This window comes from Aspergillus costaricaensis, assembly GCF_003184835.1.
Source record: "Aspergillus costaricaensis CBS 115574 unplaced genomic scaffold BO79scaffold_6, whole genome shotgun sequence".
Taxonomy (NCBI): Eukaryota; Fungi; Ascomycota; class Eurotiomycetes; order Eurotiales; family Aspergillaceae; genus Aspergillus; species Aspergillus costaricensis.
In genome coordinates this window covers 293070-309022 of record NW_020291806.1, presented here as the reverse complement: position 1 = coordinate 309022, position 15953 = coordinate 293070, and the positions used below count along the sequence as shown (strand labels likewise).

At 54.2% G+C, this 15953-nt stretch overlaps 3 protein-coding genes across 3 annotated transcripts; 1 reads left to right on the top strand and 2 right to left on the bottom strand.

Annotated features, from left to right (window-relative positions):
• Positions 1 to 1816: 1816 nt before the first annotated feature.
• Positions 1817 to 3556, bottom strand: BO79DRAFT_285477 (deoxyhypusine synthase). Its single transcript, XM_025688358.1, has 2 exons — positions 3186 to 3556; positions 1817 to 3112 (listed from the first exon to the last, which is right to left on the bottom strand). Exons 1-2 carry the CDS (start codon positions 3411 to 3413, stop codon positions 2213 to 2215), a joined length of 1128 nt encoding a protein of 375 aa, XP_025542674.1. The 5' UTR covers positions 3414 to 3556; the 3' UTR covers positions 1817 to 2212.
• A 1853-nt stretch (positions 3557 to 5409) lies between these two features.
• On the top strand, positions 5410 to 11917 carry BO79DRAFT_225658 (MYB DNA-binding domain protein; the record flags this gene model as incomplete). The annotated part of the gene is made up of 2 exons (XM_025683745.1): positions 5410 to 9666; positions 9740 to 11917. The coding sequence occupies 2 exons, from the start codon at positions 5410 to 5412 to the stop codon at positions 11915 to 11917; spliced, it is 6435 nt and encodes a 2144-aa protein (XP_025542673.1).
• A 1784-nt stretch (positions 11918 to 13701) lies between these two features.
• On the bottom strand, positions 13702 to 15894 carry BO79DRAFT_278471 (DNA photolyase; the record flags this gene model as incomplete). The annotated part of the gene is made up of 2 exons (XM_025687908.1): positions 14338 to 15894; positions 13702 to 14261 (listed from the first exon to the last, which is right to left on the bottom strand). The coding sequence occupies exons 1-2, from the start codon at positions 15704 to 15706 to the stop codon at positions 13702 to 13704; spliced, it is 1929 nt and encodes a 642-aa protein (XP_025542672.1). The 5' UTR covers positions 15707 to 15894.
• Between the last annotated feature and the right edge of the window lie 59 nt (positions 15895 to 15953).

Below are 15953 nucleotides of genomic sequence, written 5' to 3'. Positions count from 1 at the left end.
TGTGCAAATAGAAAGAAAGAAAGAAAAGCAGACAGACAACGAAGACAACTAACTTAGCAGAGAAGACAACCGACACAGTTCAGATGAAAAGAGAGGACAGTTGCAAAGCAGCAGCAAATAAGCCGACCAACCGGTAGGCTGACAGAGCCGCAGGTGAGAAGAGCCAAAGAAGAGAGCAACACGAGTAGCCTTGGCAGCCAGGCTCTTGAATGCAAGTGAGACTGATCTAGGCAAAACCACACATTCAGATGCTGCTGTGGAGGGGAAAAGAAGAAGAAGAAGAAGAAGAAGAAGAAAAAAGAGAGAGATGAATGAGATTCTCCTCACAATCAGCAAGGGAGGGTGGGGATGGAGGGGAAGCAAGAAACTCAAGGTGGCAGAAGAGAAATAAAAATAAGACAGATCACAGCAGAAGAGCAATAGCGAGCAATGACAAGCCAGATAAAAGCACGACAGCCCAACGAACAAGTAGTAACTGTTAACCAACGAAGCAATGAAAGTCTAGAAGGTCGGGCGATAAGAATAGGCAACTGGGCTTATCAGCACCAGTAGAACGAGTCTAGTAGTACTTTTAGTGAGGGAAACTGGGGTAACCCTAGGCCCAGAGCGGTAAACCCAAGGAACAATCGGCGAGGGTGGATAGAAGGGGGGTAGTCTATAATATAAATATATATATATATATATATATATATATAGATCGGGCGGGAAGTGGGAGTGATAGAGAGGATGAAGATAAGGAAAAAGAGAGAAGTTGAGATGAGAAAGGAAGAAAAAAAGAGATGGAGAGGGGAAGAAAGAAAGACAACTTCCTCGAAACGAAAGAAGAAAAGCAAAAAAAATATTGAGAGAAATTAAAAAAGAAGAATTGATGGGGATTGGGAGAAAAAAGAAAGGAAATGCAGCATAGAAATGGGGGAAAAAAAAAGAAAAAGGATGAGGCGGCAATGCAGCCCAGGACCAGATCACGGATCCTCACCGCTGGTTGGCATCCAATAATCCTCTGGCAGCTGCTGACTTGAGGGTCCGCAACCTGGACGCCGACTGGCCCAACTTGTCCCCTTCAAGTCTTGCCTTCGACTGACCCCCTGCAATCCACTCCCCCGATGGGACTGGAACTGGAACTGGAACTGGACCTTCTTTCTCGATTGCCACCCGGGTCCCATTTTCGGATCCCGTCAGGTGGTAGAGTATCTCTCTCCCTCTCCCCCCAAGTCCCCAACGGATAAAAGAATTCGGAGTGGGATAAATCCAATCTAGCAAGAAAAATGATATGATACGGGCCTGCGATTCGACCGAATGGCCGGACGGATCGACTGCGCGGGGCGTCGCATCCCTGCAGCCCAGAGAAAGACAGGAACTGACCTGTCATTAGTTCGCTTCAATCAATCAATCAATCAATCAATCCTTCTTCGGAGCTCGTAATCTCATTAATCATTTATATCACTCTATATCCATTATCCAAACAACGAGACAAAATCTAATCTATACCATACCTCCATAGTAATCCCCCCTCCATCCTGCATGTCAATATTATCTTCCCATGACAAGTCAATCAGGGCAATCAGTTGCTTGGATGGATCCCCCCACCAACAAGTGGGTGGCAAGTCAAGTCGGAAGGATGAAACTTTATTGCCATGAAAACCCCGTGCCGACCGCAATGATCGACCGGTGGAACGACCCCCGGCAATCCAAGTCCATCTCAACTCTCTTCCTCCCCATGATTTGCCATCCACCTTCGTTCGTCCTTCCAAACTTTGCCTCCGCCGAGGTTCCAAAGCCTGTGGGTTCCGGACTTCCGGCTCTTCAAGGGGGCGGGCGGCTGCTCTTCTCCGTGCAGAATTCATCCCAGGGGGGGTGGCCCCTCTTGCGTGCTTTGTTCTTGTCCTGTTCTTTTTTTTTTTCCCTCTTCTTTTCTTTTTGTGTTTGATCGGAACCAAAGCCTCCGATTTGCCTCCCTAACTCGAGGGGATGATGTGGGGCGCCTTTCGCGTGCCTGCCACGCCGGGGCCCGCCCCTGTCGCTGCTTCTCTGTCAACCAAACGGCCCGAGCTGTCGTGAAGGGGGGAAGCTCTCACGGTCGATAGACACAGCAGGCCTAGGACCAGTAATCAATTTTTGTCTTATCGAGTTGATAGGAGGCATTGCGAGAAGGAGAGGGTTTGGCGTTTAACAGATAATATCCCTATCGGAGTGATGTCTCTCAAACTCACACTCAGTTCTGAGACGTTTCACCGTTGGGGGTCGCCGGACTGGCTCGGGCAAACGAGGCCGCAACAATGAGCGGGAAGACCACTGTGGCTTCCGCATAGACCTTGACGGCCTTGGCGTCGGCTTTGATCTTACCCCAGCTGACGGCCTCATCCGGTCGGGCCCCCGCATCGCTGCCGTCAAACTCCTGTCCCGTATTGATGTACACGGCATGCTCGGCCCCGTTGCGCATCAGACAGGCGTTGGCAATGTGATGTTTGATGACTCCGCCACCCAGAATGATCATGCCGGCCCGCGCGGCCCGGACAGCCATGGTGTTGATGCGGCGCACATCGTCCACAATGTCGACCCGCAGCCGTTGCGGAGAGGAGCGATAGGTGTGAAAGTAAAGCATATCGCCCAGGGAGCCATCGGTGAGGGCGGGACAGAAGATGGGGATGTTGTTCTTAGCAGCCCAGTACAGAACCGAGTCCTCGTGGTTGATCTCGTGGCCGAGGCGTTCAATAATCTTGCTGGGGGTCCAATGCAATTCGTCCTCCTCATCGCCAGTCTCCAGTGCCTTCTTCTTGGCGGCCTCCTGTTCCTCCAGCATCTTATCCAGGATAGGGATCAACCAGTCTTCAAATGCACAGTAGTTGCTGTTCGGGACGATGAGGTTGCCGATCCGGTTCAATCCTTTGGCCCGCAGTCCAGCGCCCGGGGCAGTAAATGAGCCCATGTAGGTGGGAGCCAGGCATTTGATAAGATCTTCCTCGACACCGCCGGCCGTGGTGACAATCGCGGAGACGTGACGGTTGCGGACCAGGTAGCGGATAGTGTCTCGAAGGCCGGAGGAGATCAGATTGGAGGTGTATCCGAGGAAGATGGTGGTCTTCTCGCCAGTCTCCGGATGACGGTAGGCTTGCTATGTAGACGTATCACGGAATTAGCTACGCTGCTAGGTCACTCAATGGCCGGGTAGAAGACAGGATGCGAACCATCTCATTGACGATGCGGGCGGCTTCAGCGACCGCACTGCCCTGGAACCCGGTGTATTTCATGTTGTCGACCATCTCGGCGACCGTAATATCCCGTCCTTTGAATCGGTCAAAGTCGACGCCGCTGACCTGCTGCGTCCCCTCAGGCACGGGTTCCGAGGCCACCAACACGGCATCGGTGACTGCAGAGGGAGGGGCATTGCCCGCGGCGGAGTCTTGTGCGGACATGGCTGTCGAGCGAAAAGGAGATATAAATCAGAATGCCGAAGTAATCAATAGCGTGAAGAGATGCCGAGTCTATCAATTAAGCGGGGACCAAATTGATATAGGCGAGGAGTAAACCCGGGGGCACTCAAATGCGGGATGAATTGGATGATGATCCCCTCCGTCTCTTCTGGAAATTTTTCTGCAGGCGGGCGGGATTTGGCGGGGGTGTGACAGCCCGTTTCGTGACACCCGCCATGCTGATGCCCCAGGCAGTAAGGCAGTCAGGCAGTCAGGCAATAAGCTGGACCGAGCCATCGCCGGGAAATTCCCAGCGATCCTCCGTACACCTTTAAGCTAGTCAAGTAATGCCTGAGGCATATACATGTAGGTTAGTCATCATTGATGGGGCCTTCCCGACAGGGCAAGAGATCCTCGCCTGAGGCATGCACGCCGGGGGAGGCGATCCAAGAGTTATTTTTGAGTTCCCTTTAATTTCCCTTTTAACTAGTCACACTAAGACCAGTCAGTCGTGGCCGAGGGAAAGTCCCTGGCCAACTAAACTCAGCCCATCCAACCATCCAACCGCTGCCCTTCACCAGGGATCCATCCATCGTCTCTGCCCCATTTCTCCTTCCTCCGTTTTTGTCTTTCAAGATCCTCTCTGCCTTCAAACCACCACCAAACTAACTTACTCACTCCCCCTCTCCCCCATTCTTCTCTTTCTCACCTTCAAATCGAACCTCGCCCCCCCTCTTCATCAGTTCACGCGCACATCATACACACACACACACTCACTCACTCTTTTCCTTCATCTCGACTCTCTTTGTATTATTCGATTCAACCAACTCGCGTCCCTACTTTATTCCCCCTCAGGCTGGTCCTCAGACGTTTTTATTCGGTTCCGACTTCCGAGACACAGCAACGAACGGGTCTCGAATAATCCCAGAAGCAGACTTTCCCGTAACTGCTTGCAATTTGCGATTTTGCTGCCCGGCGTGGTCTCCTTGCAGGTCTACTTTGGGTTCACGGCTTGACACGTTGCATAGGCTCCCAGGTGCGGAGATTTCTCCTTTAATTTTGCTATTTTACGCGCGCTTTCCAGTTTGATGCCCAGTTTTGGTTTTTACGCCTGTCATTACTACCCTCCCTCCCTTTTTTTTCTTTGCGTTGGTCGTGGGCTGGGCTGGGCTAGTCGTCCATGGGTGCAGGATCGTGCTTCACTTTTTGTCACCAGTCACTTTGTCCCGGAGACACGGGATCGGCCAGCATCGAACTTTCGGCACGCCTCCTTCATTCCCCATTCCAAACCCAAATGTCAAACCCCAGGAGAAAGGGCCATGCTCCTCCTTTTATCTCTCTGGCGGACTGGGGTCAAATCCACCATGATCATGAACAGGTTCTGATCCTGTGACTTCCCTTGGACGATCGATCCACCTTGAAAAAAGCTCCCACAGGCGCTGGCAGTTCCGGGTGAAACAGGCCGCGCCAAGTGGCTGGCGCTAAGGTGATGGAATCCGTCAATCATGGCTGCAATCTTGCTTCAGTGCCAAATTGGGATCCGCAGTCCGATTTGGGCGCCACTCATTGGCTGCTTAGCTAAGCTGGCCTGCCTGGCTGCCTGGCCCGTGCCCCCTTCCATGCTTCCCTGCCGTCACGTGCTCTCCACTCCCCGTTCGCCGCCTTAGGCGCTTCTGACTGGCCGCTGCTGCTGCGGCCGGCGGCTGTCTCGTCTCGTCTCGTCTTGCCTCTGCTGGGACCAGTTCCGTCCCTTTGCTGGCTATTCTTCCCTGCCTACCATTCATTGCGCTCATTGTGTGACACTTTCTCTTGGGGTTTTTTTTCTTTTTCTTTTTTCTGTGTTTTTTTTTCTTTTTTCTTTTTCTATTTTTAATAATATTCATATCTACTCACCATTCACATCACCATCACGATCTTATCTCAAATTACCTTGCAACTAACCTGTGGCAGGCTCTCCTGCCAGGTTACTTTAGCTCACGCTCACTAGCATGACCTGGTGATGTCGTCCAGATACCCTCCATTGTCTGGGTTCAATTCCCGTGATCGTTCGCCCCAACGCTTCGGTGACCGTCGACCCCCTGTTGGCCCCCGTGGCACTGATGATGCGAATTTACCCCCGCTGGGCAGAGAACCCCCCCGGGGTCCCAAAGCCTTGATCGATCCCCCGCGAGGAGCCCCATTTGGTGGGCGTGGCAGAGGTTATCCGGGCCGTGGAGATTTTCGGGACCGGGACCGCGACGTACGAGATCGAGATCGCGACCGTGATCGCGACTTTCGAGATATTCGGGATGGACCACCGCCCTTTCGCCGAGACCTCGACCGGGACCGAGACTGGGGCCGCCGTGACCGCGACTTCGATCCCCGTGAGTCGCGTATCGGCTTTGGCCGTGGCCGCTCGCGCTCCCCGCCGCCTCCCCGCGACTTTCGCGATATGAGAGAACCCCTCGGACGAGATGCAGACATGATTCGAATGCGACGGGGCTCCCGAGACAGCATGATCTCGGTATCATCCGCAGTACCGGATGTCCCGTCCGGTGGCGGTCATCACCCCCGCAGTGGCCCGCCCATGCGTGGACGGGGCCGAGGTGAATGGGACTCGGGACGTGGTCGTGGCCGAATGCCGTACCTGGACGATCGAGACTCCTTCAGACGTCGAAGTCGATCACGAGACGCCCGCTGGGACCGGGAGCGCGAGCGCGAGAGGGACCGCGACCGGGAAAGGGATCGGGAGCGTGAACGAGACCGGATTTTAGATCGCGAGCGGGACCGTGATCGTGATCGGGACCGCGACCGGGTGATCCTCGATCGTGATCGCGATCCTGAGCGGCGCGAGCGCGACAGGGAACGGGAGCTCGAACGACGGGAAAGGTTCGAACGGCGGGAGGAGGTGGACCGTCGGGTTGAACGCGATGAACGTGACCGACCCGGCGACCATTGGAAGCGCGATCGTCCTCCCAGTCGCGCCGAGAATCGAATTCCGAGCAGCTCAACAGTGTCGTCGGCGACTGGGCCAACTGTCATCCCGGTTCCCGGTCTGCCTGAACGGCTTCCAGACCCTCCACCCGCAGAGCCCCCTCGTAAGCCCTCGGGAGGAGAGGCACGTCGTGATTCGCAACGCATGGACCGCATTGAACGTATTGAACGCATCGAGCGCATCGAACCACCGGCGCCTCTCCTGGAGCAGCCAGCGAAGGACTTGGTTCCTCCTTCCGTGAAACGATCCCCGCCCCCCGCTGCTCCCCAGGTGCCAGCATTCGGTTCCGTCACCGCGCCCCTTCCCGAAATTTCTTCCGAGAAACCTGAGAAGCCCGAGAAGCAGGACAAGCAGGATAAGCCAGAGAAGCCAGAGAAGCCAGAAAAGCTTGAGAAGCCTGACAAGGTCGAGAAATCCGAAAAACTGGAGAAACCCCCGGTAGATTCGACATCAACAGCCGCCGCAGCTACGAGATCGGAGAAGGAACGGCATGAGCTTCCGCTAAAAGCCCCAATGCATCCACCGACCGCGCCCAAAGCGGAGCGAGGTCCCCCCCAACAGCCGCTGGAGCAAAGGGTTCGACGTGATGATACGCGCCGTGAAGAAACGCCTGATATCGCGCTGAAGCCTGAGCCGGCTACCCGTCCCCCGAAGCCGCATGTCGCAGCAGCAGCCGGCGGGCCGAAACCGACAGATATCTCACCTCCTACTGCTCCCGCGGCGATGGTTCAGAAAGATGCACCAGGCGCACACGAAACACCGTCTCCAAGAAAGCTAGGGCCCACAATAACCTCCCCAGAACTTGGACGGAGGCCATCGGCCGCAGGGTCAGCCACTTCCCCGGGTCCGCACACTTCACCTCGGATGCCTACATCGAGTATTCCTACCGGACCCCGTGCGCTTCAGCAACGCCCGTCAATCTCTCGTGGCTCTTCGAAAGCTATGAAACAATGGGTGCGTGCGGGATTCCCCGGCGCACCCTCTGGTCCAAGTGCTGCACCATCATCAAAGCGCGATTCCATCGATGGAAAAGAGCGAAGTCTGTCTCTTAGTGAAGACCACAAGCTCGAGTCGCACAGCCAGGCCGATGAGTCTGCCAACGGACTCGAGGCGGGTGAGATTGTCGGCGAAGATGAACCGGTAGAATCAAAGCCCCCAAAGCCCGCGGTGTCGTTTGAGTCGGCCATGGACGTGGATATACCCGAAATTGTCGCGAAAACGCCAGCTGCCGAAGAAAAGCCTGCGGAGAAGGAAGTGCCCAAGGAGGCGCTCAGTGAGGCACCTAAGGAGGCACCTAAGGAGGCACCGAAGGAAGCACCGAAGGAAGCACCTAAAGAAGCATTGAAGGAAGCACCCAAAGAGGCACCCAAGGATCAGAGCGCCGTCGTCATACCGGATTTTGGACGTTCAAGCGATGAAGAAGAGGACGAGAATGTTGTGTTTACACAAGACTATCTAGAAGAACGGAAGCAGATTTTCGAAAAGGATATGAGTGCTCTCCGTGCCGAGCTGCCGCCCCCACCATTGGAAGACCCCAATATCGTGGCGCTACTTATGCGCATCCAGTATTTGGGGATGATTGCCCATGACCAGGTTCCTGAAAAGGCATCCACACCTCCAGTGTTAGCTAAGGATACCAAGATAGCCAAGGAGGAACCATCGGCACCCGAGATGGAAAGTGAGCCGAATGGCAAGGCTGAAGAACACGAGCCACCAGCAAAGGTGGTTTTGGATTCTGTTCCTGCGGCCGATGCACTTACTCTCGAGAGTCTGCCGTTTTTGAACTCTGGCCCACCCACACCGTTATCGGACTTGGAGGTTTACCAGGAGAATGCGGCCACTCACGAACGTCTGAAGGACACCTTCCGCGACATCATCATGAAACGTCGCAAGGACGTGGCGCGGAAGAATGCCGAGTTGAGATTGGATTACCTTTCCTACTACAAGCCTTGGAGGCTGAATGTGTGGGAGTTGGACCATGCGAAGGAAAAGACTTCGGGTAGTCCCGGGCCCACAACACCACCTGCTGCCCCAGCCACGGCGACGCCTACACCTACGGTGGAAAGCGGAAGACGGTACAAGGGCAATAGCGAACTGGACTTCCAAAATGCCCTGCGCGCCTCTGAGATTTCTGCCCAAGAAGAACTGGAGAGGCGTCGCGGCAACAAGGCTACTGCGCAGCCGGACCTCGCCCGCGAGGCTGTGATTCCTGAGATGCTTGAGCCCCCAGAGGTGAAAGCAGGCATCTACAAGGACACCAACAACATCATTGACCCAGATCAGGCCATGGATGTCTTTGGGTTCCTGCCGCCTCGGAATGATTTCAGCCAAGAAGAGCACGAGATCTTTACCGACGCGTTCATGGCACATCCGAAGAAATGGGGCAAGATTGCAGAATCGCTTCCAGGACGGGACTTCCAGCAGTGTATCATTCATTACTACTTGACCAAAGAAGAGATCAAGTACAAGGCAAAACTCAACAAACGGTGGAGCCGTCGTGGGCGTGCGCGGCGATCTGCTCGACCCAAGTCCAATGCGCTTATGGCTGACCTGGGTGTTGTCAAACCGGACTATGAAGGCGAAGAGGAGCCCGCTCCAGTCACCGATACGGGTCGTCCTCGACGTGCCGCTGCCCCAACGTTCGGAGACTCGTCTGCCGATACGGACAACAACGGCCGCCGTGGGAATGCCTCCAAGGATGGCGAGCAAGCAGAGAAGCCCAGTCGACGTGGACCTCGAAGCGGTACAGGCACGCGAGGTGGCCGACGAGGGAAGGCTGCCCAACAGCAAGCGCAGCAACAGCAGCAGCAACAACAACAATTGCAGCAACAGCAGCAGCAGCAGCAGCAGCAGCAACAGCAGCAACAGCAAACACCACAGCCCACCCCCTCGGAGCAATCTCTCCAGAGCACGCCTGTTCCAGTGGCTGCCGCTGCCGTCACTCCTGCACCAAAGGTGGAGACTACGGAGCCATCCATGGATGGAGCCACCGAAGCCCCGATCGTGCGGCCCAAGGAGCCGCAAGAGCGAGAGGTAAACGATGTGCCACCGCGCGCCAGGTCTGGTCGGGGACGTCCGAAGGAGGGCGTGTATGTCTTCGAATCTACTGAACAGGAGGCTCCAGCACCTGCCCGGCAGCCCGAGGTAGGCGGCTACGGATCTCTACAGCCGACGAGTTACTGGTCGGTGCCTGAACAGCGCGATTTTCCTTTGCTGCTGGCGCACTTTGGTCGTGACTTTGAGGGTATATCCAACTTCATGAAGACGAAAACCACAGTCATGGTATGTTCTTCCCCTTCCTCACGCCCACACCTTCCTGAATCATCTAGGCTATCAGCAGCTAACTTTCAAGTAGGTCAAGAATTACTTTCAGCGCCGCATTGACTCGGGCCAGAAAGATTTCGAAGATATCGTTGCCGATGCAGAGGGCAAGAAAGCTCGTGGTGAGCCTACAGGTCCATTGCCCGTTCCCAACTTCGCCTCTAAGCGGCGTTATGAAGCTACACCTTCTTCTATCATCATGCCTCGGCCTCTCGCCCCGCACACTGATACCGCGCCGGATACAGATGATAGCCGTTTGGGATCCAAGGGCAAACCCGCCAGTTCAACCCCCCAGCAGGCGCCTCTGCAAGCTCGCGCAGGCCAAGAGAAAGAGCGAAATGTTTCGAGATACCCACCGCTTGCGCAAGCCGCTAGTGCTCCAATGGCAAGCGGCCCCATGCTTAGTGAGGATCCTGCTCGGGTCATGAGCTCTCAGGCACCCTTGCCATCGCGAATGCAGGGACCCCGATTGGGGTACTTTGCCGAAGAACGACGAGAAGTCCCAGCAACGGTGCTGTCGCACACAGCTGCCACACGGCCCCAGGAAGCCCCCATGTCCGTGCGACAAACCCCGGTATCCGCATCCGAGATGGCGCGGCTGGAACCTCTCCATGGCCAAGGGTTCCGACCCGCCAGCGTGGACGTGCACCGGTCACCATTGCTTCCGGCACAATCGGCGTTGCCAGGCTCGCAGCAGGCATATCTCCAACCTCAGCATCAACCTTCCTTGATGCCTACAGGATCCCACTCTCGTCAGCACAGCCTCACGAAAACGCCCAGCTCCCCGGCGCAACCGCTGCAGCGGCCGGAGCCGGAAATATCGCCTGTTCGACGTGATTCTATGTCGCAGCGGCCTTATTTCGCAATGCCAGGGCACGTTGGCATTCCTCAGTCCACCCCAATCTTGTCACCACCCAAGGAGCTGTCTCGACCTGGACCGCCTCCTGCGGAGCCGCCTGAGGCCCCTCGCGTGCCGGCGAAGCGGTCGAACATCATGAGCATCTTGAATGACGAGCCGGAAGAACCCCAGCCGCGCAAACGGTTCGCTGGCGACCCGTCGTCTTCGACACCCGCAGGGCATACTGGGTCACCCTCTCGGCCTGTCTACGGTGGGATGCAGTCACTCCCGCAACAGCCACCCCCACGTCAAGAGGAGACTGTTTTGTCATCTCAGCAGAGAGCCCCAGCCTACGGTCCTCCAAGCCAGTATTTGCCCCCATCACGCGCCTACGCAGACTACCAGTCCTACAGTTCTGTTCCAGGAGGCTCTGCAGCGCCTGCGAATAACGATTGGATGGCCCGGTTTGACCCTCGCGGACAGCCACCCCCACAACCACCGCAGGCTCCGTCGCAATCGAGTAGCCGTCCTACCACCACGCTTGCCTCTCAGCCACCCTACTCCCCCTATACGTCCACCCAATCTCTATCTAATCCTTCCTTGCCGAACCTCACCGCTCCATCCCCTGTCCCAACTCCCGCATCAGTGACTGCGCAGCGCCCAGCGTATCATGGATCCGCATATGCTCCTTCACCGGTGTCTCACGCACAGGCTACTGCGTCGTCCCGCGAACTGGCAGCACAAAGCCAGATGTATCGCCAGAGCATCGGTTCACCCACCCAGCGTACCAGCAGCCTCGCTTATGGTACCCGTCAAGGTCCGCCGACGCCGATACAGTCTCCTGCGAATCTGCTGGGGATGGGATCGCGACAGCCACCAGGCACGGTATCGTACGCCTCGCCCGCGCCAGCCACGCCTGGATCCAGCCATATGTCTGCGCAACAACATGCGGCGCACCAGTCATATCAGCAGCACGTGCAGACCATGGTCAGTGGGGCTCATCAACAAGCCGCGCACCGCCAGACGCTTGGATTGGCTAGTGGGCCGTACGGTCACAACACTCCACCCCCGCAGGCATCGGTCTCCCGGGCAGCGGGCTTGCCTGGACCGGGGCCGCAGTCGATGTCGATGGGTCGCTCCTACACACCCCCAGCAATCTTGCAGCCAAGTCCCGGCGGAGGGCTGAGCTATGCGCCCAGTGGACCTGCGGCCGTTGGGTCGATGCACCCCCTTCAAGCACGACCCGGGGGACCTGGAACGCTTGTGGAGGCGGTGCCGGGAGGTCACCCTACGCCAGGCCACCACCGAGTGTACAGTCAGGGGTCTAATGCCGGGCCATTGCCTGGGCCAATGTCACAGCACCCACCTCGATAGACTTGGAGTGAGAGGTGTTGATAATTTCATCTTTTGATTACATTGTCGCTGCACAGTCACCGCCATCTCTGTCTATACCGTGGGATTGTGGTGTGTATTATTCTTAGAGCCATCTTTTGTTCTCATTCTTCTTCGATCTTTCACTTTTAATCCTGGTTGGATTGTTCGGCCTGGGCCGTATCTTCTTATGAATAATGTACAGTAGACGATTCGATGGATGGCAATAGTGAAAAGCATGAGACAGCGGGTGAAAGAATCAATTGAAGATATCTTGTAGCTATTCTAGATTGGAATTTGTATGTCAATGCTGAGATCCAAAGTGGATCCTTAGAGCTGAAACGGCCGCTGGCGCTTGGCTAGTGGGAGCTGACGCACGCCGTGTCGTGGCATGTAGCACCCCATAGTGAACGATCCAATAAGACGGCTGGAGCGCTGTAAGCGAGGAGATCTAGCGCTGGAATCCAGTATGACGCGTGAGCTAAGCTGAAGACATGCGTAGTATTCAGTCAGCCTTATCGTGTAGATATATTGAGTAGCAAAAGGGAGTATCCTGAGTATCAGTAGTATTAATATGTGGAGTATATCCGAATTCACCTCTGGTAGTGTACACACTATATTTTCACACTCTGATAATCCAGGATTCTATTATCATGTTATCCTCATCATACTACTACCCACATGAACAGAGAATATATCATATCCCTCAATACTACCACCATCAGAATATCTCTACATCCTGCCTACAAATCCCATTAACGACTTACAATCCGAAACAATTCCCCATTACAACACATCCAGTTTACTACTACAACTCACTACAGAATCAATATCAATACCCACATACACATACACATATAAACAAACTCATACATCACAGACCACATCATACCCATCAACAGCACCCCACAAACCAACAAAACTCATCTCCAACACACGAACAAACAACCCACGATCTAAAGAATAGACTACACCATCGACGATATCAACATGCGCTTCTCCGGGAGGGACTAAGGAGACGGTTACATATTCATGATCTGTTGTTTCTTTTGGGTCATAAGTTTAAACATCCTGGTACTTTTAGTAGTATGGGTGGCGGGGATATAGGTATGTTTTTCGCTCCCGTTGAGAGGGAGGCTTGATTGAAACTGTGTGTGTGTGTGTGTGTGTGTGTGTGTGTGTGTGCTTACTGGTTTTTAGGTGAATGGGGATGTGATGAGAGAGTGTATTTCTATCCTTCACATGTCCATGGTGTTGGTATGGGACAAGGGCTCGGAGTGAAGAGGCGGGTTGGTAGTGGTAGTGAGTGTGAGGATGTTTATAAGGGTTCGTTTCTAGATAGGGAATATAAATGTAAACGGAGACGGTTATAGATATAAGTTATATTACTCTAAGTCCGAACACCCCCCTCCACGACACATATAGTATCATATTGATTTGTTCAGGTACATTAAATACGAATGATTATAGCCCTATTTCTCGTTTGTCGCGGTGTTATTTCAATCTATCCAATATAAAGTAGCCTTCAGATAGTACTACTACTAAATATCAGCACCCCATCTCTTTACCGCATGTTCCGTAACACCATCGCCAATAGAGAGGGAAAGAAAACACTCGCTCCTCTTCTTACCTCTCTCTCACATAGCCCTCCGGGCCACGTGGATTGACGCCAAAGACGCTGGGTAGAAGGAAACGAATACGCCCTATTTGAGATCGACAACACGACGAAAATGCTCAATACTACTGTTTGAAGGATATCGTGTATTGAATAATTAGCCCTCAGTATTCTATTTTTTCTTCTTCGAAGTATGTCCTCCATCCCCATCTTCACCACTCTCATCCCCTACTTCTCGCCCCCGTTTCTGCCCTCCCTCATCATCACCACCATCCCCATCAACCCTCCCATTCGTTTCATCCACCACCCTCCCATCCTTGATTTCAAACTCAAACACCTCCTTCCACGACCCATCCATAACCTTCTGATCATCCCCCATCAAATGCACCCCGTACGCCTCCTTCATCTGCGCAATACACGTCTGTCTTCTCTCGTCAAAGTCGAACATTGGCTCCGGATACGTTCTTAATCCAGTCTCTTCATCCTTCTCGACCATCCCATCCCCAGTTACCCGACACTCCCACCTCTTCTGATCTTCTACCGGCGCCTTCCACGGCTCATAAATATACTTCTTATCATAATGTTTCAGCTCCGGAACATAGTGTCTCACGAACAGCCCTTCTGGATCCCACTTCTTCCCGAACGCCACCGGCGAATAGCATCTATAAAACTGCGTAAAGAATGCCGTGCAGGACAGCCACATCCAGTTTCCGACATTAGAGGCTGTTTCGTCTGTTGTTCTATTATTAGCATCATATCATTATCAAAATGGAAACGAAAAAGAGAAAGAAAGGGAAGGGAGTCATACGATCAACCAACCACTCCTCAAACACCTCCGCCCCCCTCTCCCAGTGCACATAACATCCCCCCCTGGTCAGAAAACACGCTACACTATGTCGTCCCAAATGATGAATCCACCCCTCATACTTGAGCTGTCTCATTAATGCATCGATCCACGGAAATCCCGTCCGCCCTTCCTTCCACCGTCGGAACCATACCTCCGCTTGCTCATCGTCTACCGTATAAGTCCTGTCAACTAACCCCGTCTCCTTATCATGATTAGATTGTAAATGCCACGGAATGAACCGCGCGATCTTGTTCCCGCGTGCTTGCGCATACACTGGTCCCAGAGCCGCTTGCGCGGCGAAGAACATTTCTCGGAAGAGGAGCTGGCCCGGGAGATTAGTAGGGAGGTTTGATGTTGGCTTGTGTGCTGATTCGCGCTCGTGGAGGGTATCCTGCACGTCGTGCCAGAATTTGCGCACGGAGAGGGAGCCGAAGTGCAGATGGGGCGAGAGGAGGGTTGTCGCTTGTGGGTGAAAGGCCGCTGGGGAGGTCTTGGGTTTTTCGAATGTTGCGACGAAGTCTTCGTTTTGTTGGAGGTAGGTGCGTAGCATCTCCAGGGCGATGGATTCGCCGCCGTGGTGGGGAGATGTTGCTTGGCTGGGGTCGATGGAGAGTTCGTTCAGTGTGGGGATGGAGAAGTCGCCGTTGGGACCTGCTATGTTCTTGTATTGATTGTCGTTGTGCTTAGTTCGATGCGCAGCATTTAGATCATCTCCCTGATCTGGAACCTCATGCTCAATTCCACTGATAGCCCTCATTTCCTCCTCCCCTAACGGATCAGGTACACTCTCCGGTGCATCAACAGGCCTATCCGGCACCCCATTATTTATCTGTTCAACAGCCTTCTCAACCTGATGAATACTCATCGTCGGCTCGCCTTTATTGTGTTTGGCCACCTCGTCCGAATCAAACAACGTCCGCCCGGACTTCACTATAACCTCTACCCCTGCCTCCTTCGCTAACTTCATAACTGTCTCATCGCGCTCCCGCGCATACCCATCCGTGTCACTTTCAAATACGAGGTGTGTCGCACCCCATGCTTTGAATAACTTGGGGAATACTGTTTGAGGTGCTTCACGTACTACCCACAGCTTCTGCTTCGGGTTCAGCTTGTGGTAGGACTGTGACAGGTCGTTCTGGCATTCCAGCAGGAAGCGCCATCGGTTTGGACCTACACGAGCCCGGTATGCGTAGTGCGGGTCCCAGGTGAAGATTGGGATGAATGTCGATGGGTTGAGGGAGAGCGCGGCTTGCAGGGCTGGGTTGTCGTGTAGGCGCAGGTCGGTGCGGTGCCAGAATATCACGGTGGGTGGAGAGGAATGTTGGGGCATGTTGGGCGGATGTAAAAGGGTAGGTAGTGATTGAGAGCCAATGGAAGAATTGAGTCAATTGGGCGTGTTTTAAGGTGGATGTGTAGGCGATGTGCAGAATTGAGGGTTGTCGTTGGGAGCTGGGATGTAAGTATGATGTCACCGTATCTAGACTCTGACCCTGAAATCTAGATGTGCGGGATGCAACCATAATGCACTGGGAACCATGGAATGGTGGCTGATATTAGCTACTCGGTAGCGATGCCGA

Excerpts from the sequence above, each read along its gene's own strand:
- BO79DRAFT_285477 (XM_025688358.1), bottom strand. The coding sequence starts at position 3,413 with ATGTCCGCACAAGACTCCGCCGCGGGCAATGCCCCTCCCTCTGCAGTC. Across the intron at positions 3,113-3,185 it reads CCCGCATCGTCAATGAGATG|CAAGCCTACCGTCATCCGGA; the intron begins GTTCGCATCCTG and ends ACGTCTACATAG.